General features: G+C 47.4%; 7 protein-coding genes across 7 annotated transcripts; 3 read left to right on the forward strand and 4 right to left on the reverse strand.

Annotated features, from left to right (window-relative positions):
* Positions 1-465: 465 nt before the first annotated feature.
* F5891DRAFT_1031542 (uncharacterized protein) lies at positions 466-1,856 on the forward strand. The gene is made up of 5 exons (XM_041361618.1): positions 466-623; positions 683-810; positions 861-1,056; positions 1,111-1,304; positions 1,357-1,856. Exons 1-5 carry the CDS (start codon positions 588-590, stop codon positions 1,631-1,633), a joined length of 831 nt encoding a protein of 276 aa, XP_041226297.1. The 5' UTR covers positions 466-587; the 3' UTR covers positions 1,634-1,856.
* Positions 1,857-3,436, reverse strand: F5891DRAFT_1031547 (TBP-domain-containing protein). Its single transcript, XM_041361619.1, has 4 exons — positions 2,910-3,436; positions 2,581-2,853; positions 2,445-2,534; positions 1,857-2,319 (listed from the first exon to the last, which is right to left on the reverse strand). Exons 1-4 carry the CDS (start codon positions 3,372-3,374, stop codon positions 2,251-2,253), a joined length of 897 nt encoding a protein of 298 aa, XP_041226298.1. The 5' UTR covers positions 3,375-3,436; the 3' UTR covers positions 1,857-2,250.
* Positions 3,437-5,219: 1,783 nt separating this feature from the next.
* F5891DRAFT_285064 (uncharacterized protein) lies at positions 5,220-6,019 on the reverse strand. The gene is made up of 3 exons (XM_041371200.1): positions 5,785-6,019; positions 5,536-5,732; positions 5,220-5,485 (listed from the first exon to the last, which is right to left on the reverse strand). The coding sequence occupies exons 1-3, from the start codon at positions 5,918-5,920 to the stop codon at positions 5,270-5,272; spliced, it is 549 nt and encodes a 182-aa protein (XP_041226299.1). The 5' UTR covers positions 5,921-6,019; the 3' UTR covers positions 5,220-5,269.
* Positions 6,020-7,159: 1,140 nt separating this feature from the next.
* Positions 7,160-9,000, reverse strand: F5891DRAFT_1278002 (uncharacterized protein). Its single transcript, XM_041370302.1, has 8 exons — positions 8,774-9,000; positions 8,390-8,716; positions 8,337-8,345; positions 8,184-8,296; positions 8,067-8,127; positions 7,795-8,015; positions 7,547-7,743; positions 7,160-7,489 (listed from the first exon to the last, which is right to left on the reverse strand). The coding sequence occupies exons 2-8, from the start codon at positions 8,527-8,529 to the stop codon at positions 7,247-7,249; spliced, it is 984 nt and encodes a 327-aa protein (XP_041226300.1). The 5' UTR covers positions 8,530-8,716; positions 8,774-9,000; the 3' UTR covers positions 7,160-7,246.
* A 26-nt stretch (positions 9,001-9,026) lies between these two features.
* Positions 9,027-10,796, forward strand: F5891DRAFT_285094 (tryptophanyl-tRNA synthetase). The gene is made up of 7 exons (XM_041371201.1): positions 9,027-9,375; positions 9,445-9,564; positions 9,614-9,660; positions 9,710-9,932; positions 9,988-10,426; positions 10,480-10,566; positions 10,619-10,796. Exons 1-7 carry the CDS (start codon positions 9,140-9,142, stop codon positions 10,712-10,714), a joined length of 1,248 nt encoding a protein of 415 aa, XP_041226301.1. The 5' UTR covers positions 9,027-9,139; the 3' UTR covers positions 10,715-10,796.
* Positions 10,797-13,148: 2,352 nt separating this feature from the next.
* On the reverse strand, positions 13,149-14,303 carry F5891DRAFT_951585 (uncharacterized protein; the record flags this gene model as incomplete). Its single annotated transcript, XM_041375055.1, has 5 exons — positions 13,149-13,516; positions 13,577-13,622; positions 13,678-13,773; positions 13,933-14,156; positions 14,216-14,303. The coding sequence occupies 5 exons, from the start codon at positions 14,301-14,303 to the stop codon at positions 13,149-13,151; spliced, it is 822 nt and encodes a 273-aa protein (XP_041226302.1).
* A 638-nt stretch (positions 14,304-14,941) lies between these two features.
* Positions 14,942-15,382, forward strand: F5891DRAFT_979962 (uncharacterized protein; the record flags this gene model as incomplete). Its single annotated transcript, XM_041376949.1, has 2 exons — positions 14,942-15,074; positions 15,195-15,382. The coding sequence occupies 2 exons, from the start codon at positions 14,942-14,944 to the stop codon at positions 15,380-15,382; spliced, it is 321 nt and encodes a 106-aa protein (XP_041226303.1).
* Positions 15,383-16,005: the final 623 nt, after the last annotated feature.

Genomic DNA, 16,005 nt, shown 5'->3' on the forward strand with positions numbered 1-16,005 from the left:
GATTTGAAGGCCGAGACCGATGACTTGTCTGTCATAGAAGATAACTTTGCGGGATGTCATCAACACCTGTGGTTCTATCTCGTGGCATGTTCCTGAAACAGTCGTGCGTCGCTGCACACCAAGTTCTTGGTAGGAATTTAAGCAGTAGGGGTTATACAGCTAGAGCAGAAGTTAGTTAGTTCACTATGGGCGGCCATCATTCAATGATTGCGGCGTAACTGCGTAGCAAGCAGTGCAAATTCCTTCAGTACGCAAAAGCAAATTTTCACGTATTCAGATAACCTGAAAGCAAGCTAGTTTGAACTTTATAAGCCTGACTGGAACATCGAGCACTGAGACTTACCAAGCTGCTCCAACTATGTTCGCCAGCTGAAAACAAAATGTGCCAAGCGCTACCAAGAAAAGGTCCGCGATGGCGTTGATGTGGCACATGTTGATGGAAATGTGGCGCATGACCTTGCATGACGAGGACATGTCGTCAGACTGCGCGGGGTCACAGTGCGTATATAAGCAAAACCCCTCTTGCTCCGTAACTTCATCCTCGTAAAGCAAACCACAACATTCACAAAGAGTATCAGAGAATTAACATGTCAGGCAGTTGGACAGATGATATCTTGCTCAAGGCTTGTGGTCTCTCAAGATTTAGCCTGATCGTGTCGGACTCACCTGTCTCAACAACTAGATTGCAAACATCATCGTTTACTTCCTCTTCCTTGGTTCCAACGTCTACACTGTAGCGACACCTCATGATATCTACTTCGCTGGCAGGGATACATACATAACACCTGCTCCATGGGCCTTTTTGATCTGGTATGCTGTTTACTGTCCGCCCTAACAACCAATACTTATGGTACTCTCAGGTCTCTCATCCACTTGCTTCTTCTGGGTACTATCATCTACCAGTTCACCGCCCCTGGCAAGAAAGTAATAATCGATGGCATTTCGTGGCGCTTCCCTCTCCTCGGCATCCTGAATGCGATATACGTACATTTATGGGCATCCCAACACTATATATTCGCATTCGTCTTTGCTTTGTTCGTAAGCAGTGCTATCTCCGTAAGTCTCTTCGCTCCCTTTATGGTATTCAGCGCATCACATCTTTCATATTAGCACATCTACTACACGGTGAAGAAGTTCCACGCACCTGCTAACATCGGCGACGAAATATTGGTCCACTTGCCTTTCTCCCTTTACCATGGGTGGACTACCGTTCTTGTTGTTATCACTGCGTTCCAAGCATTCGGCGTCAACGCGATTTATGAACCAGCCGGTGTTTGGACTAAGGTTTTCGCATTCCTGGCTCTGTACGTCAATAAGGTTCTTCTCGTGATACATCAGGATTCTAATGTCGTACAGGTTCTTCCTCGAGGCGACTGCGGCCACATATGCTTTCTCCAGCCCCGAGGGTGACCTTCCTGCCAGCTTCGCGATAACGTGGTCCATGTTCGCGATCTTTGCTCATCAAAATGTTCACCGCTCGGGATTCATTCACTGGTCTGCACTCGCGTTTGCATTGCTATCTGCATTCTGGGTTTTCGTCGGTACTTTTGGCACGTACAAGCGGTACAGGAGTGCCAGTGGCTCAATCCTTTTGGACGAAGAGCGTGCACCACTTGTTGGCGGTGAAAATTGAAATGTCCTTGAAAGCGATTCGAAGAGAACGGACGTGAACCCATATGAGTATTGAATGCCCTTTTTGACATTGACGTAGGATTTCCTAATGTACTTTCTGTTATGAACACTTTCCTGCATGGCTAGCGCTGGTGTCTTTACTTATGAGTTGCAACTTGTACTGTAGTTTGCTTGTATATCTATGGCCGAATCAGCAAAAGCGTTATCAACTCGGTTGAAGTTCTTAAAGGGGTGCTCAAGCTCAACGATGGTATAAGTGGGCAGTAATACATTGTAACCCAGACTACGCGCATATCGTAACATATGTTCTACTAAAACGAATAAAGCGTTCAAGACATGAATTGCCTTGACGTGGATGTTCCATTTGCTATTAAAATTGAGGAGAAAGGCGGCGAAAATGATTATCAGTGAAGAGGGAGGAGGAGGAATATCCGTGCACTACGTCTGCTCCCCGGCCTTTCGACCCTCATGTAAAAATATTTTTATAATAGGCCTCGCCCACTACCGTCATCGAAAAGAGTCGTCGAGAATCAGGGCGGCCCTATCGACAAGCGGTGCAGTGCGAGCCGCAGTGTGATGAAAGGCAGGAAGATAATGAAGCCCCGAGTGGAGACAACATCAGGGTTTCCTGAACTCGCACAGCACTGTGTAGATGGTGTTGAACGCGGTATAAATCTCTTCCCTGACCTAGCGGAAAGGAGAAGAACAACAAGTGTCAGCGGAGGGTTCGAACCAGATCCACCAACACGTCGGTCTCATCTTGGAACAATCCAAGAATCACTGACGAGAGAAGATATAACAAAGGTCTTCACCTTTGCACCAGTTAACACTATCTTTCCCGACACGAAGATCAATAACACGACCTTCGGCTTGAGCATGCGATAGATGAGACCAGGGAACAACTAAAAGCGCGTAAGCAAATGAAATTCTCGCATTGCGCTTACATACCTCAGGCTCATAACTGCTGAACTGTCCGTGGCTATACGCAAGACCCTCCAAGCGGATGGGAAATTTCACGTCACAACTTCCGACTATATTTTGAATCTTGAATTCAGCGAACTTGGCGTCAAAGCCAAGCTTTTGCACGATACGTGCGTACTTGCGCGACGCCAGCCTCGAATCGTCTTCGCTCTTCGCACCCGTGACGACCATCTTGCCCGAGGCGAAGATAAGAGCCGTTGTCTTGGGATCACGAATTCGCATGATAACAGCTGCAAAACGCTATCGTGCAAAGCGCATTGGCGTGCAACGACAGGTAGTCAAACAGTAGTACCAACCTTGGGGTTATACTCTGCATTCCGGGCGTGCAGTGCAATGGTCTTGAGGTCAAGACGACAATCGAGGTTAACTGTTGCAACAATGTTTTGCAGCGTGGGCACGATGCCCTCCACAGCTGTAATGTGTTGTTGCTCAAGTGTGAGAGGGGCCGGAGTGGCGGGAACAGCATTGACCGGTGGTGTCGAAGGACCTGCCACAGCCACTGATGTTGTGCCATTGCTAATTACCGTTGTTGCATTTGCAGGCTGTGACTGTGAAGGAGGAGGAGTATGTGATTGAGACAGTGGCGATGGTCCCGGAAGCGCGAGATTCGATGGCGCAGGAAGACTATAAGCACCAGCGCCGGGTAATGCTAGACCATGATTAGGTTGGGCAGCTTGGGGCTGAGAGGGTTGACTTGGTTGCTGGTAAGGCGCAGCAGACCTGCCAAAGGTAACCTGGCGAGCGGGGAGTGCGAAGGACATTCTTGACAATTGAAAAGACAACAAAAATTTGTTCTTCTAAGTTCGTGGGAAATCTCGGCGGGGAGAAAAATTGCGTGAAGGGTCGTGGTCGAGGCTATTATATATACCTTTCGATTTCAAACTCCGACTATGACTCAGATGTAATTTCCTTTGGACGTTTCTCTTCCTCTTTCTCCCATCATAAAATCCATCACTTATGATCCGAGTGCGTTACCTTGTATTTTCCCTTAATCCTTGAATGCACAAGGTAGATACTGGTGCGAACACCTTACTATGCTTTGTTCTGAATGAGCAGGATACCTTTGGAATCGACTTCAAAGTTATACTCATCGACCAGGCGGTGGGCCATTGTATGTGGCGTGTAATATTCCAGAACCCTACCCGAAAAGGCAATATTGTTCTCACGCCCGTGTAACCATGATGGTGTACGTGGCAGCGCAGCACAGTACTGCTGAGCAGTGCAGTCTTGATTTGGGATACGAGACTAGTGCTAGTATATGTCCCATCTTCCAGACTTACAGGGATTGATGTTAACAATCTAGGCAGTGCGTGTATCTTCTCTTACATCTTTGCACAGCCTTTACGTCCTCTTACTGCAACTCAAGTTCTCATCTTTGACTCAAATCGGACCACCCGTGTCAATCTTGACATAATGGATACGGGATGTTACCAAATACCTACTCAGTAGCATCTCATCACAGGTGTACATGCCTTGTCGTATATGTGCGCATCAGTACTTTTCCGCAATGTACGCCGTGTGCAATATGCATGTGATTTCTCATCCAAGCTGTGTGCGCCTTGCAACGCTTGTCCAGGCAGTACGGACGTAATATCACATGATCGATTGATCAGTCTATCTATGTGGTCTGATTAGGTATGTCTAACATATATAAGCACGAATAGCCGCCGGCTCGGTGTCAATTGTGTCCCCTCCCAGACTTTTGCTATTTGGTTTCACGACACTATCAGCCATGCATAGATACCATCTACGCCGTACAACACTGACGCAAGCTCGCATCCTGTTAGGCTGTTACCACTTCTCATTGCTCCTTTTTCTTTCTTTCGTTCCAGTGCTATATGGCGACTACCTATACTCTTCATGAATCGGTCCCTATCCAAAATGGATCTAGTATCATGACAATACGACAACAAAAACTACTGGAAATAAAACGGTTACATCGTTCTACCTGATCGTGACTTCACGGTACACCTCTATATGCAAACAATATTCACTGTCCTCCTGTTACCCATTGTCGTCTCACCTTGCCTATGATATCTTCACAGGAACCAAAAGAATCTCTTGGTGACGGCAATCGTGCGTTGCCTATTCTCATCGTGGCTGTGAAATAGACATTGACTAAGCTCTCGCTTTTCTTTTCCCGGCGCACAATACTGGCTAATGGGCTCGCGCTTGCCTCAAATGTGCTTTCTTCTCTCCACAAAACCTATTTTGCGACGAATTCAACGATAAAATTATAAATACTAGCTGGCAACTACCGCGAGTACGAATAACAGCTCTACATCGTTGATTCGTCGATATCCAACTGCTCAAGAACCACTGTATTCCACGAATCACGTTTTATTCTCATCCTTACTGCTCCTGTTGGACAGTGAAATGCAAACAGGTGCCTTTGCGACTACTCTCAAAGGCTGCCAAGGTTTCGCTCTCTCGCACAGTTCTCGATTTCAGAACAGATCCTTTGCTCATTGGTTCCCGTGTCAAAAGCCGTCGAGTTTCAAGAGGAAACGAAGAGAAATTGGTGCAAATACATTGTACAAATGTCTGCCTTTGTAATAAAGGAACAACCGAAGGTCACTGCTTGTCTGATATGTATTATATCGTATTGCCGTTAAACTCTGCCCTGCCAGCAGGAGTGCATGCAAGTAACCCTATCCTATGGCTCTGCTTGAGTCACAGACTGACTATCCCCACTGTAACCAGCTAGGTCAATGGTGGTCAATTGTCTTCTTCCGTCAAGGCTGCTATTTTGGGAGAACACTACGTCCGAATCAGATTTTGATTCGGAGACACTACGTCTACGACGAGTCACAGCCCTATAGATATAGGTTGTAGCCACCAGAAGGTTGCATGTAATGAGCGAAACTGCGAGCTAATTATTTTTAGTATGCAGTCAACCTTAACAAGATGCGCAATTCATACCTCAAGATCAGTCGCGATTCTCCAGATTCTCCTGGAATGGTTGAGTTGGCAGACAGCTCGGAAAATCGAGAAGATCATCACAGTGATACTGGTCGACAGTGCTGCCAGTATCACGATTCGTTCCTTCGCGGGAAGCCTTATGCCCCATAGAAGATGCGAGGCGAATGTTACAACGATTGTATCAGAAACGCAGTCCGCTGTTGATATTATCGTCGGTGGTCAGGATGTGGTTCAGACCAGATGATTTACTTATCAACTCAAAAATAGTCACGGGATGGGTCAAATGCGCATGTTTCCGCTCATTCTTGTCGGGGCGATTGTACCGATCAAGATCGTGGCCGTATTGCAAAGCTCTCTGCGCCACTAAAGCGCCATACAGCACCATAAAAACGAGGGCTATTGCGATGACCTGTAAGCGCAAGGACCTGGCAGACCAGAAAATCCGTGCCACAGAAAAGAGAATACTTTGTCGGACTGCCCTGGTTTTATGATATGCTCAGTGAGTAACACCGATGAACACGGGAAGATGCGCACCAGATAGCTGATGGAAAGGCCAACCCGTACACCCAGGAACATATGGCTACCGAGTGGTGGCCGCCATCTATTATGTAAAGATAAGTGTTAACCAAGCAGTGGGGAAATCACGTTGCCTACCAGTATAGGAGATTTTCCATCCAGCAATTAATGAGGTCTTCGACGTTCGTCATCATTGCGATATAACACGAATACAACTTGCACTCACTACCCCGCATACAAGCGCTACGAAAGCCCACATGTCCTCCACCCAGAACATGCGTGTCCATACACGATATCCGAGCCGCAGGATAGTAATCAGAACACCCGAGACCTGAAGGATAGTGCAAACGACTGAAAATCGTTTGAATGGCTAGAATGCCTGTAGAAATATTCAACTTTACCTCTCCACACTGTCGGTGACATAGTAGTGTATCGATGTACACTGAGTAGTAATGCAAGACCTAGCAACTCAACTCGAGACTTAAATCGAGCATAAACCCTGAGGTAACGTAGCAAAGCGTGGAAGATCAGCAAGGTCACAATAGAGCCAAGAAGGTCACAGGCAACTTGGCAAAGGTGAATCTATTGGTCCGACTAGAAATCAAGGTACAATACGTACTTGTGACATAGCTCTCATTCTGTTAATCATGAGGGTGTTTTCCGCCGAGATGCATTCTCGGTCGTTTTGCGAGTAAGTGGGTTTCTCCCAGCCAATCACGTACGAGCCGTTTGAAACCAATGGCCAAATTGTAGGTGTTTGTAATCAGCACGGGTACGTGTCAATTCAGGGATAGTTGATTGGGAAACCTGCCAAGTACAGTGAATGTGATCCCTACTTTCAGGGAAAAAAACAAAGTAAAAAACCCACCAGGTCACTTGTCTTGAAGAGCGACCGGCACGATATTACATGTGACTTGCCGTATACTTATCTCTTCGATAAAATTGGTAGCGCAGACTGTGAACTTTGTTCGGGATCTGACAAAAAGGTTACTCCAGTTGGAACAATTGATTGCTACTGCTCAGCGGCTCCGAGTCAAGACCATGTCACCGGTGACCGGTGATCGCCGCAGCTATATATAGTTGACAGCCTATTCTAACGCCATGACGTCACGGGAAAACAGTGATATGCTTTAATCACGGGTCATCGTATGAGTTTTCGGGTATCGACAATAAGATAGACTAAATTCAACATTAGTTACACAGTATTGACAGTCTTCTCGCCTTGCAATGCAGATTGAATCCTCGAACTTCTCTGCTCATCGCTTCCTGACTCGGCATTGTCCAAGTCGACAGTAGTGAAAACCCCACCCGTAGTAATTCGTGTCGTGTAATCATCGTCATCGATAGAGATCGAGTCGTCCGCACCCGCGGAACTAATGATGCGGTACAGGAGAGTAACTACGACGAGGAGGTTGCAAACAAGAAGCGACAGGGCTACCTAGTATGTTCAACACTCAGATTAAAGTACCCCTAGAAACAAAAAAATTGACTGTACCTCGAAGTCTGTCGTCAGGGCAAGAACAGTGATATATTTCGATATTTGACAGACTCCCCGGAAGATGGATATAATGGTGACGATGATGCTAGAGGAGAATATGGCGAGAATCATCCTTTTTTGTCTTTTTGGCAGTCTGAGACTCCAGAGTAAGCGCAATGGCAGAATAATCAGTATTGCGTCGGATAAGCAATCAGCTTACAAGACGTGTGAGTTCAAGACGTGTGAGAGCCACAAGAAAGTCGCACTTATCAGTTCGAACACGATCATTGGTTGCGTCATAAGGATATGCACCTTTCCAGTTGTGTGATACCAAGAGGTGTTATACCCATAATGCCACGCTTTTTGTGCGACAAGTCCTGCCCACAAACCGAGGAAGAGACCAGCAAGACAGAACATCAGGCGACGGAGGTGCTGCGTTGCGTAAACAATGCGAACGATGGAGAATAAGATGCTTTGCCGGACAGCCCTACTTGCCCTTGAGAATCGACAGTGCAAATTTAAACACGAGGATACTTACCACACGACGGAGGGGAAAGTAAACGAGTACACCCAGAATGATATAATTCCTCCTTCACCCACTGCAGGCAAGAGTTCAACAACGAATAGGCAATATGCACAAGCGGACTCCTTTTACCTGCTTCAGTGTAAGTCCAGCAAGAAGTAAACGCGGCTACCCCGCATAGAAATGCGACGCCTGCCCAAGCATCCTCGACCCAGAACCTGCCCAACCAAATACGATAGGCGAGTCTAAAAACCGTCAATACCAGCCCTAGAACTATAAACCCACTCGAGACGGCTGTGGGAGGGTCAGTGAAGCTTTTATACCATGCAAAAAATTACCTCTCAGAGTCACGAAGGTCGACCAAGAAATCACCAGTGCCATGGGGTAAATACCAAAAAGGGGGCGGCATCCCAGACGACAGAAAAACTGCATTTATCATGCTAACTCCAAGTTTGCAACCCCGCTTGGTGCGCGACATTCCATCCCTGAATCTGTGGCAGGTTGCGTAACGATAGCGCTACTAGTATTACTAGTGGTGACGTTTGTCGACCCTGATTGTGGAAAGCATGAAAATTTTCATCCAAAGTTTAAACTGCAAATCTGGTCCAACGCTACAATTTCCCCACCCATCGCCCCGGAACTAATAGATTGAGTACGGTATACTACTGCGACAAGATTCTCATCAACTTAAAACGCCATCATCGAAAGTAACCACGACTCACACTGGCATATATGGCGATATATTTCCGCAAAACGTCACAGGTGCAAGCCTATGCAAGTCCAGGCCATCGAATCGTGCTCGTCCACGAGGCAGCAAGCCTAAAATTGGCTCGCTTATCTGAAATCTGCAGTGCGGTCCTGATGAGAAGACATATAGCGATGCAGTTACTCTCTGAGATGAGCCTCGAAGCAAAGGAGCGACTGGAGAGTGTACATAGGCGGCGCCGACGACGATCCTCAGTTGGATTGGTTCACGTGCTCTTTCAGCGATTAGATAACCACGTGGTAGCTAGCTGTTATCTACGATAATCTCGATTTCTCGAGTCATTCGCATCTGCTGCTTGTTGAGCTTAACCATACCTTGTTAGATGTCCAACTCCCAACCTACTACCATCCCTCCCGAGGCGCACGAGCAACTGGTCACGCCTTGGGATGTGCAGGGCTCAGTCTCCGCCGACGGCAAGCAACTTGCGATCGACTACGACAAGTTGATTATCCAATTCGGGACGCGCAGAGTTGATGCGGAACTTCTGGAGCGGTTCGAGAAATTGACGGGGCATAAGCCGCATCCGTTGCTGAGGCGGGGGATGTTTTTCTCGCATCGGTGAGTGCAATACAGCTTAACTGCTACGTCCCTTGCAATTCGGTTGATATCATCATTGCGCTTTCATAGAGAATTTGACAAGATTTTGGATCGATATGAACAGGGAAAACCTTTCTTCTTGTACACGGGACGCGGGCCAAGTAGCGATAGCATGCATCTCGGGCATATGATACCATTCCTCTTTACCAAGTGAGTTATTTGGGCAGCATGTCCGTCATTGGCCTGACAATCTGTGGAGATGGTTGCAGGATGTCTTTGATGTCCCACTGGTTGTCCAACTAACTGGTAGGTATCTCATCATCTCGATTTGATTACTTGCTAATTCAACGAACAGATGACGAGAAATTTTTATTCAAGCACGAACTAAAAGCTGAGCAGACGCTACAGTTCTCGAAAAGCAACGCAAAAGACATCATCGCAGTGGGATTTGATATCAAGAAGACGTTTATCTTTAGCGATTTCGAATACGTCGGTGGACCTTTTTACCGCAATGTCGTCAAAATATCAAGGCAAATATCATACAATCAATCAAAAGCCACATTTGGTTTCAACGACTCGTAAGTCTTATTCGTCCTTCATCCAGGATGGCCAGCATATCATATTCTTCAACAGGGATAACATAGGCAAAATCCATTTCTGTGCCGTTCAAGCAGCTCCGTCCTTCTCGAACTCGTTCCCTCACATATTCGGCGAAGTTTCTAATATCCCCTGCCTCATCCCCTGCGCGATAGACCAGGACCCCTACTTCCGGCTTACGCGTGATGTCGCTCAGAAACTCAAGTACCCCAAACCATGTCTCATTCACTCTCGTTTCTTCCCTGCTCTTCAAGGACCTCAGACGAAGATGAGCGCGTCGGATGCGACCTCAAGTATATTCATGACCGATACCCCGAACCAGATCAAAAATAAGATCAATAAGCATGGTTTCTCTGGTGGCAGGGAGACGGAGGAGGAGCACAGGAGACTTGGGGGTGATACGGATGTGGATGTTGCATATCAATATCTAGGCTTCTTCCTGGACGATGAGGAGGAACTTGCGAAGATAGGCGAGGTCTGTGGCTGCGGTTAATGTCTGCGGATCATGTCGCTGATGTCCGTAACCAGGATTACAGAGCAGGGCGTCTACTTACAGGACAGTTGAAAGCACGTTGCATTCAAATGTTGCAGGAGTTCGTGAAGGCCTTCCAGGAGGTCAGTATCTCCCCTATGACCTCCAGGATTGTGTACTCACCCTTGCATATAGCGGAAAGCCAGGATCACAGATGAGGATGTCAGCGCATTCATGGACTCAAATAGGAAAATAGACCCCAATTTCGGCAAGCGGTTTCAGACATCGTGACTCGAGTAAATTGTTGTACGAAGAAGTAGCATCCCTACAATACAATGTGTGTGCTACATGTTGCAACAACACTGGGATATATTAGCAAATACGTGGTTTTGCGGTGTAAACGAGTCTGCCATTCCGTTTCATGATCATCGCGACCACTACACCTACTGACTATATACGAGATGTCTGAGCACGATCCAGACCCGCGCCAACCGTGCATTGAGGCTGTAAGATGCACAGCTCATCCTGATCGTCCTGTCAGGCTTTGGCGATGGGAATTGTATTAGTGTTATTGGCCTTCGTCCAGTGAAAAGGATACGTCTGGACCTGGCCATACTGCCATGCAGCAATGACATCCACCGTGGCCTTACCCCAGTTGAAGGATACATGATTCTCCTCGTCCGCAGGACCCTCGACAGATACGCAGAGGCTTCTCATTATGTGGCCTGATGAACTCCTGTGAAGGTCGAGTTGGTTCCAAGCTCGTAAGTCAATGATCCGGCTGACGACACTCGAAAGGCCAACTTGCACTGTGTGAGGTGCATGAATACTAATATATTTGACTTGTTCAAAGTCTTCTGGAAAGATATGTGCGTTTTCGATGATGTTGGAGTCTTCGCGCCTGGATAGGATATAAATCAGCCCAAAAAATATCAAAAGTATGCCTTGGGCATACTCAAGAGGGAGGCGCTGCGCTTGAACCACCAATGCTTCAGAAAGTCAACGATACGTGGCCTGAACGGAGGACGTGCATGCTCGAGAGATAGTTCATCGTCAACCTGACGGCATTGGATATGATCAAACATCACCATGGTTTCCTTGAGTGAGTTCTTGAGGTGATACCAGAGGATGTGAACACAAGCACAACACGAGGCTCAAAGCTTAATGCAGAGAGGAACTCGTGCACAGAATCCCGTCCACGACCATGTCGTGACGGGAGCTTGCGGGAAGGTGTACTTCGAATACTGGATAATGTGGTGTTACATCAATCATCATATCCGGGACTTCGCCCGATCCGATTGCAGCAGTCAACCAGCGTAATTCCGTTCAATTATTGAAGCCGAAAACAAGATAATCCGAAAACCACTTTCTAAATGTTGAGGGCACTCTTCTCTATTTGCTGTCCGTCATCAGCCAGAACATGAACCCCAGAAGATCATGCAACTTACCCGAGCCTTAGTCTCATTGATGACCACCAAACACGGGCCCGTCGGTGATACGAGAAATGATCAACAAGTATTAATGATAGAGTATACACACGCTGCTTGCCTGCATCACCGGTTCCTTGTCACCCTCACCATTTCCGGCTGTGTTTGTGACATCATCGTCCATGTTGTCGTCTGCGATGCTTCTATCATCATCATTCCCGTTGTAACCATCCTAGAAGAACGGGCTGACTGGCTTGCATCATGCGACACAAGCAGATCTACATCATTTCCGAGTCCTGTACGATAGATTTGTGGCTAGGTGAGCGCGTGGCTTGCTGGCACGCGGAGATTCGCAGCCGGGAGCAGCACTGAGAATGGAGAACTGGCTGCTAGGGCGGTGGATGTGGTAGTAAAAGGCATGGTACTGCGGACGGAATGCCGAAATCAGTGAGAACAATGAAAACAAGCGGAGAAACACACCCAACATACCCTGGAGGCACCGAAGCAGCAAGGCGCTCGATCAAGTCCGCCTTTCTCCCTCACACATTCAAGCCATACTCACGGCACGACGCTCGCAGTTACTTTACGGGCGATAGTACGGTGTACGGGTTCTCTGAGTGCAATAGTTTGACATCCGTTAGCATAGCGTATAGAATGGTACGTAAAAAAATCCAGCTCATCTCGTTGACGCCGGACGGGAAGAGTAAAGACTTCGTATGAGCCCAACTCTTCCTGTTAGCAAGCGCTTGTCAGGAAAGCACTCACCGCTTTATGCACGTGTGGGGGCTGAACAGGTCAATGACAACCAGTACTCGTGTTGACGGCCATCGGATGGGCGTCTATGACAATCCTGAGATTCCTATGAGCCGCGAACCTGGTGAATGACCTGGGAGGCGCTGGAGAAACAAGCTAGGTCACGTTTCGACCAACTTCGATTGAACCTAACGTTACATAACACTTAGTCTTTATTTCTGCTCCACCGATAGAGCATATCCCTGCTGAGCGCTTATTGAGTGCAAAAACGATCAGGTCACGGCTAACAGGCCTAACTGACTTCCACTGGACTTGGTAGTATCATGATCGGGCACAAATAATTAATATTATGTTACCGACGTCAGGCAAAAAAAAACCTCGGCAAGCGATCACAGACGGCTTGCCTCGGAACTACCTCACTCGGTGATACTTGTTCTACAAGAAAGTGAATCTCGATGTAAAGAATGTATGCTGGAGTCCTAGAAGATATAATGGGTGGTAAATATGATAACGAATACGTGCGAGTCTGCTAACCTATGCCATGATCAACATGAACGGAAGCAAGCGTGCCAGACCCTCTTTAACCACGCGTTGGTCATTTTTAGGCCGTATAACCCACCAACCATTCCGCTCATGCCTTTGATGTCGGACTTGCCATTAGGTTTTGCACTGGTATCAGTGTCCTTCGTCCAGTGGAAGGGCAATGACCGTATTTGGTCATATTGCCATGCAGCAATTGCGTCTATAGCGGCCTGCCCCCAGTTGAAAGATTCATGGTCTTTATGGTCTTTGGGTCCGTCGACGAAGACACATAACTTCTCGTTGTGCGGCTGAATGAACCCCTCTCGTACACCATTCCGGATGAGATCACGGAGAGGACTGTAGTAGGACAGAACATTGAGCAATATTACGGCTGCAGAATATGGTTTTGGTTGGCCAACATAATGACACTGAGGCAATGAAATATGTTTACGTTTGTTATGAATGTTGATTTGGTTCCAAGCTATCACTTCAAGAATCTAGGGGCACGATAGGGTGAGTGTGAATTACGTTGAGCGAACAAGCCTCGTGTACCTCTTCAAAAGTGCCGTATCCTCCTGGCAACCCCACAAAAGCACCGGCACGCTTCGCCATCTCGATCTTGCGCTCGTGCATCGAGTCAACAACGATCTTAATGTAAAAACGAATTACAAAGATGGAAATGAAGAACGGAAATCAATTAAACAATGTGGTGTGTGCGTGCGAATTATTACTTACAGTCTCGATCTATGGAAAGTGTGCGCGTTGGTGAGTCAGTTCTGCGTCGACATCACTGACGGAATCGCGTACATGTCTTCGCCGGTCCTCATTGAGAACTCCAGCAACAGATTCAGTCTTTACAACACCATTGCCCTTGTCTTTTTCGCCACCTGCAGCTTGGATGGCATATGGGATAATGCCAGTAACTTGGCCGCCCTCTTCTATTACGGCACCTGAGACAATGCCCATAAGGCCCATGTTACCACCACCATAGACAAGGGGTCGTTTTGCCTCTGCCAGAGCATGGCCCAATGCTGTTAAAATACGACACAACACGTGAGAGCAGTCGCGAGATTGAATGAAGAAGACATACATAGCGCTGCTAGCTGAAAAGCATTCTGCTTCCCGAGTGATGCAGCACAATAAACTGCCACGGCTGAAGAATTAGAGGGTGCAACCATAATTGACTGCTCTGGAAGGATTTTTGATGTTCGAGCGAGAGATTTGGGGTTGGAAGGATTATGCATGTTCTGCACCTTTCAACGAGCCTTTAAATAAATGTACGTACAGCGGACTCGAGGCAGATGGCGTTCCTGCCACGTGGCAGAGAGTTCCGCCTATACGATACTAGCCTCGGCTTTTGTTCGACGTCTTTCGGTGGGAGGCTCTATAGCCTGTACGTTTACCGCTGCGCGTGTCCTTGGCCGGCGAGGAGTCGGGGGTGTCACAGTCAGACACCGGGGAAGCGATGTGCCAGTGTGTTACAACTTACAACTCGCGATGTGTGCAAGTCTCACGATTTATGAGTTGTGCCATCCAACCTTCGTAAGGTGTTGGCAGAATGACAGAAAAGTGGCTCCGGCTATTGCTGGCAGTATTAGGTCAGATCGGCAAAATTCGAAGTCACTTAGCATATTTTTTTTAGACATGAGAATTCTATATAGACAAATTTAAACGTTTTTAAACCTTCACAATACACCCACCTAATCGGATCATTACACACCAAAGTTGCAACTTGCAGTCCGTCAACGCGTCACCGTCTAATTGTCGCCCTCATTTTTGGTTTTAGAACTGGTATGCATCTACTACATAACGCATAATGCCACGGCTAGCACTAACACCAGAATTTCAATTGACCGCACCGTTGGCGCTTGCTGCTGCGGCAGAAACTCGAGTCCCTGCCAACACCGGTCTGGCGGCAAAACTAGTTGTGCCTTGCCTGCGGCGGAGATGTGATTACGACAATAGCATGATGGATTTAAATTGAGACCTGACTTGTGGAGTGGCAGAGCAGACGGCCCTTAAAGCATGGTGGAAAAACTTTCCAACTGATCCAGGTGACACTCTTGCAGGTCCGGAGAGTATCGTGCCTGACGACATTGCCGCTGAATTTGCGGCTCTTGGGGAGTTGAAAAGGACCGAAGACTCGGACATTCAGTCTTCAGAGCCTATCGGCGAAGTTGAAGCGCTGGAGGGAAATGCTCTCGACTTGGATCGGGGCGAATATCATAACGAAAGAATCAGAAAGATGTCCAACTGAGGTGGTTCAAGTTAATATTAATGACGAGGGCGAATGGGACGAGGCGACATTGTCATTAATTATCATTTCATACACATCATATGTACATGAGAGCCCCAGCCTCTGGGCCTACACTACCGTGTAAGCCCAGATTTAGCCAATAAGCCTGAAGAATTTGGTCACAGGAAGCTGTATGTAGTTTCCAATTGCTACCCATTCTGTCCCTAGCTGCTACGTGGACACTGGAGACGGTAGGCAGCATAATTAATCTGAAAACACTAGAGACAATCGCATCGGTAATCTATTATTAAATGACGTAGCACTGCCACGCTGCTAAGCGTACTACCCAGTCGGTCAGGCTCATATCCGTACCCATACCACCCGACCCATAATTCACCTGCACCTGCGGGTACTGCTCACGTCGCACCCTAGATCATAATCGGCTACCCGAGTCCTGACGGCGTGGGCGCTATAGGGCACAACGAGGCGACCCGGTGGTCGTTAGTGCGAACCTGCAACGAGCGATTTGTTACATAAAATACTTTTTTTTTTCGGTCCCCATGCTTTTGGGAGTCATGCAGTCATGATCTGACCACTTAGAGACTCATCACAAGCTTAAGCTTGCCGACAAATAGTTTCGTTCA

The sequence above is a fragment of the Suillus fuscotomentosus genome (genome assembly GCF_016647785.1).
Source record: "Suillus fuscotomentosus strain FC203 chromosome Unknown F5891scaffold_25, whole genome shotgun sequence".
In the NCBI taxonomy this organism is placed as follows: Eukaryota; Fungi; Basidiomycota; class Agaricomycetes; order Boletales; family Suillaceae; genus Suillus; species Suillus fuscotomentosus.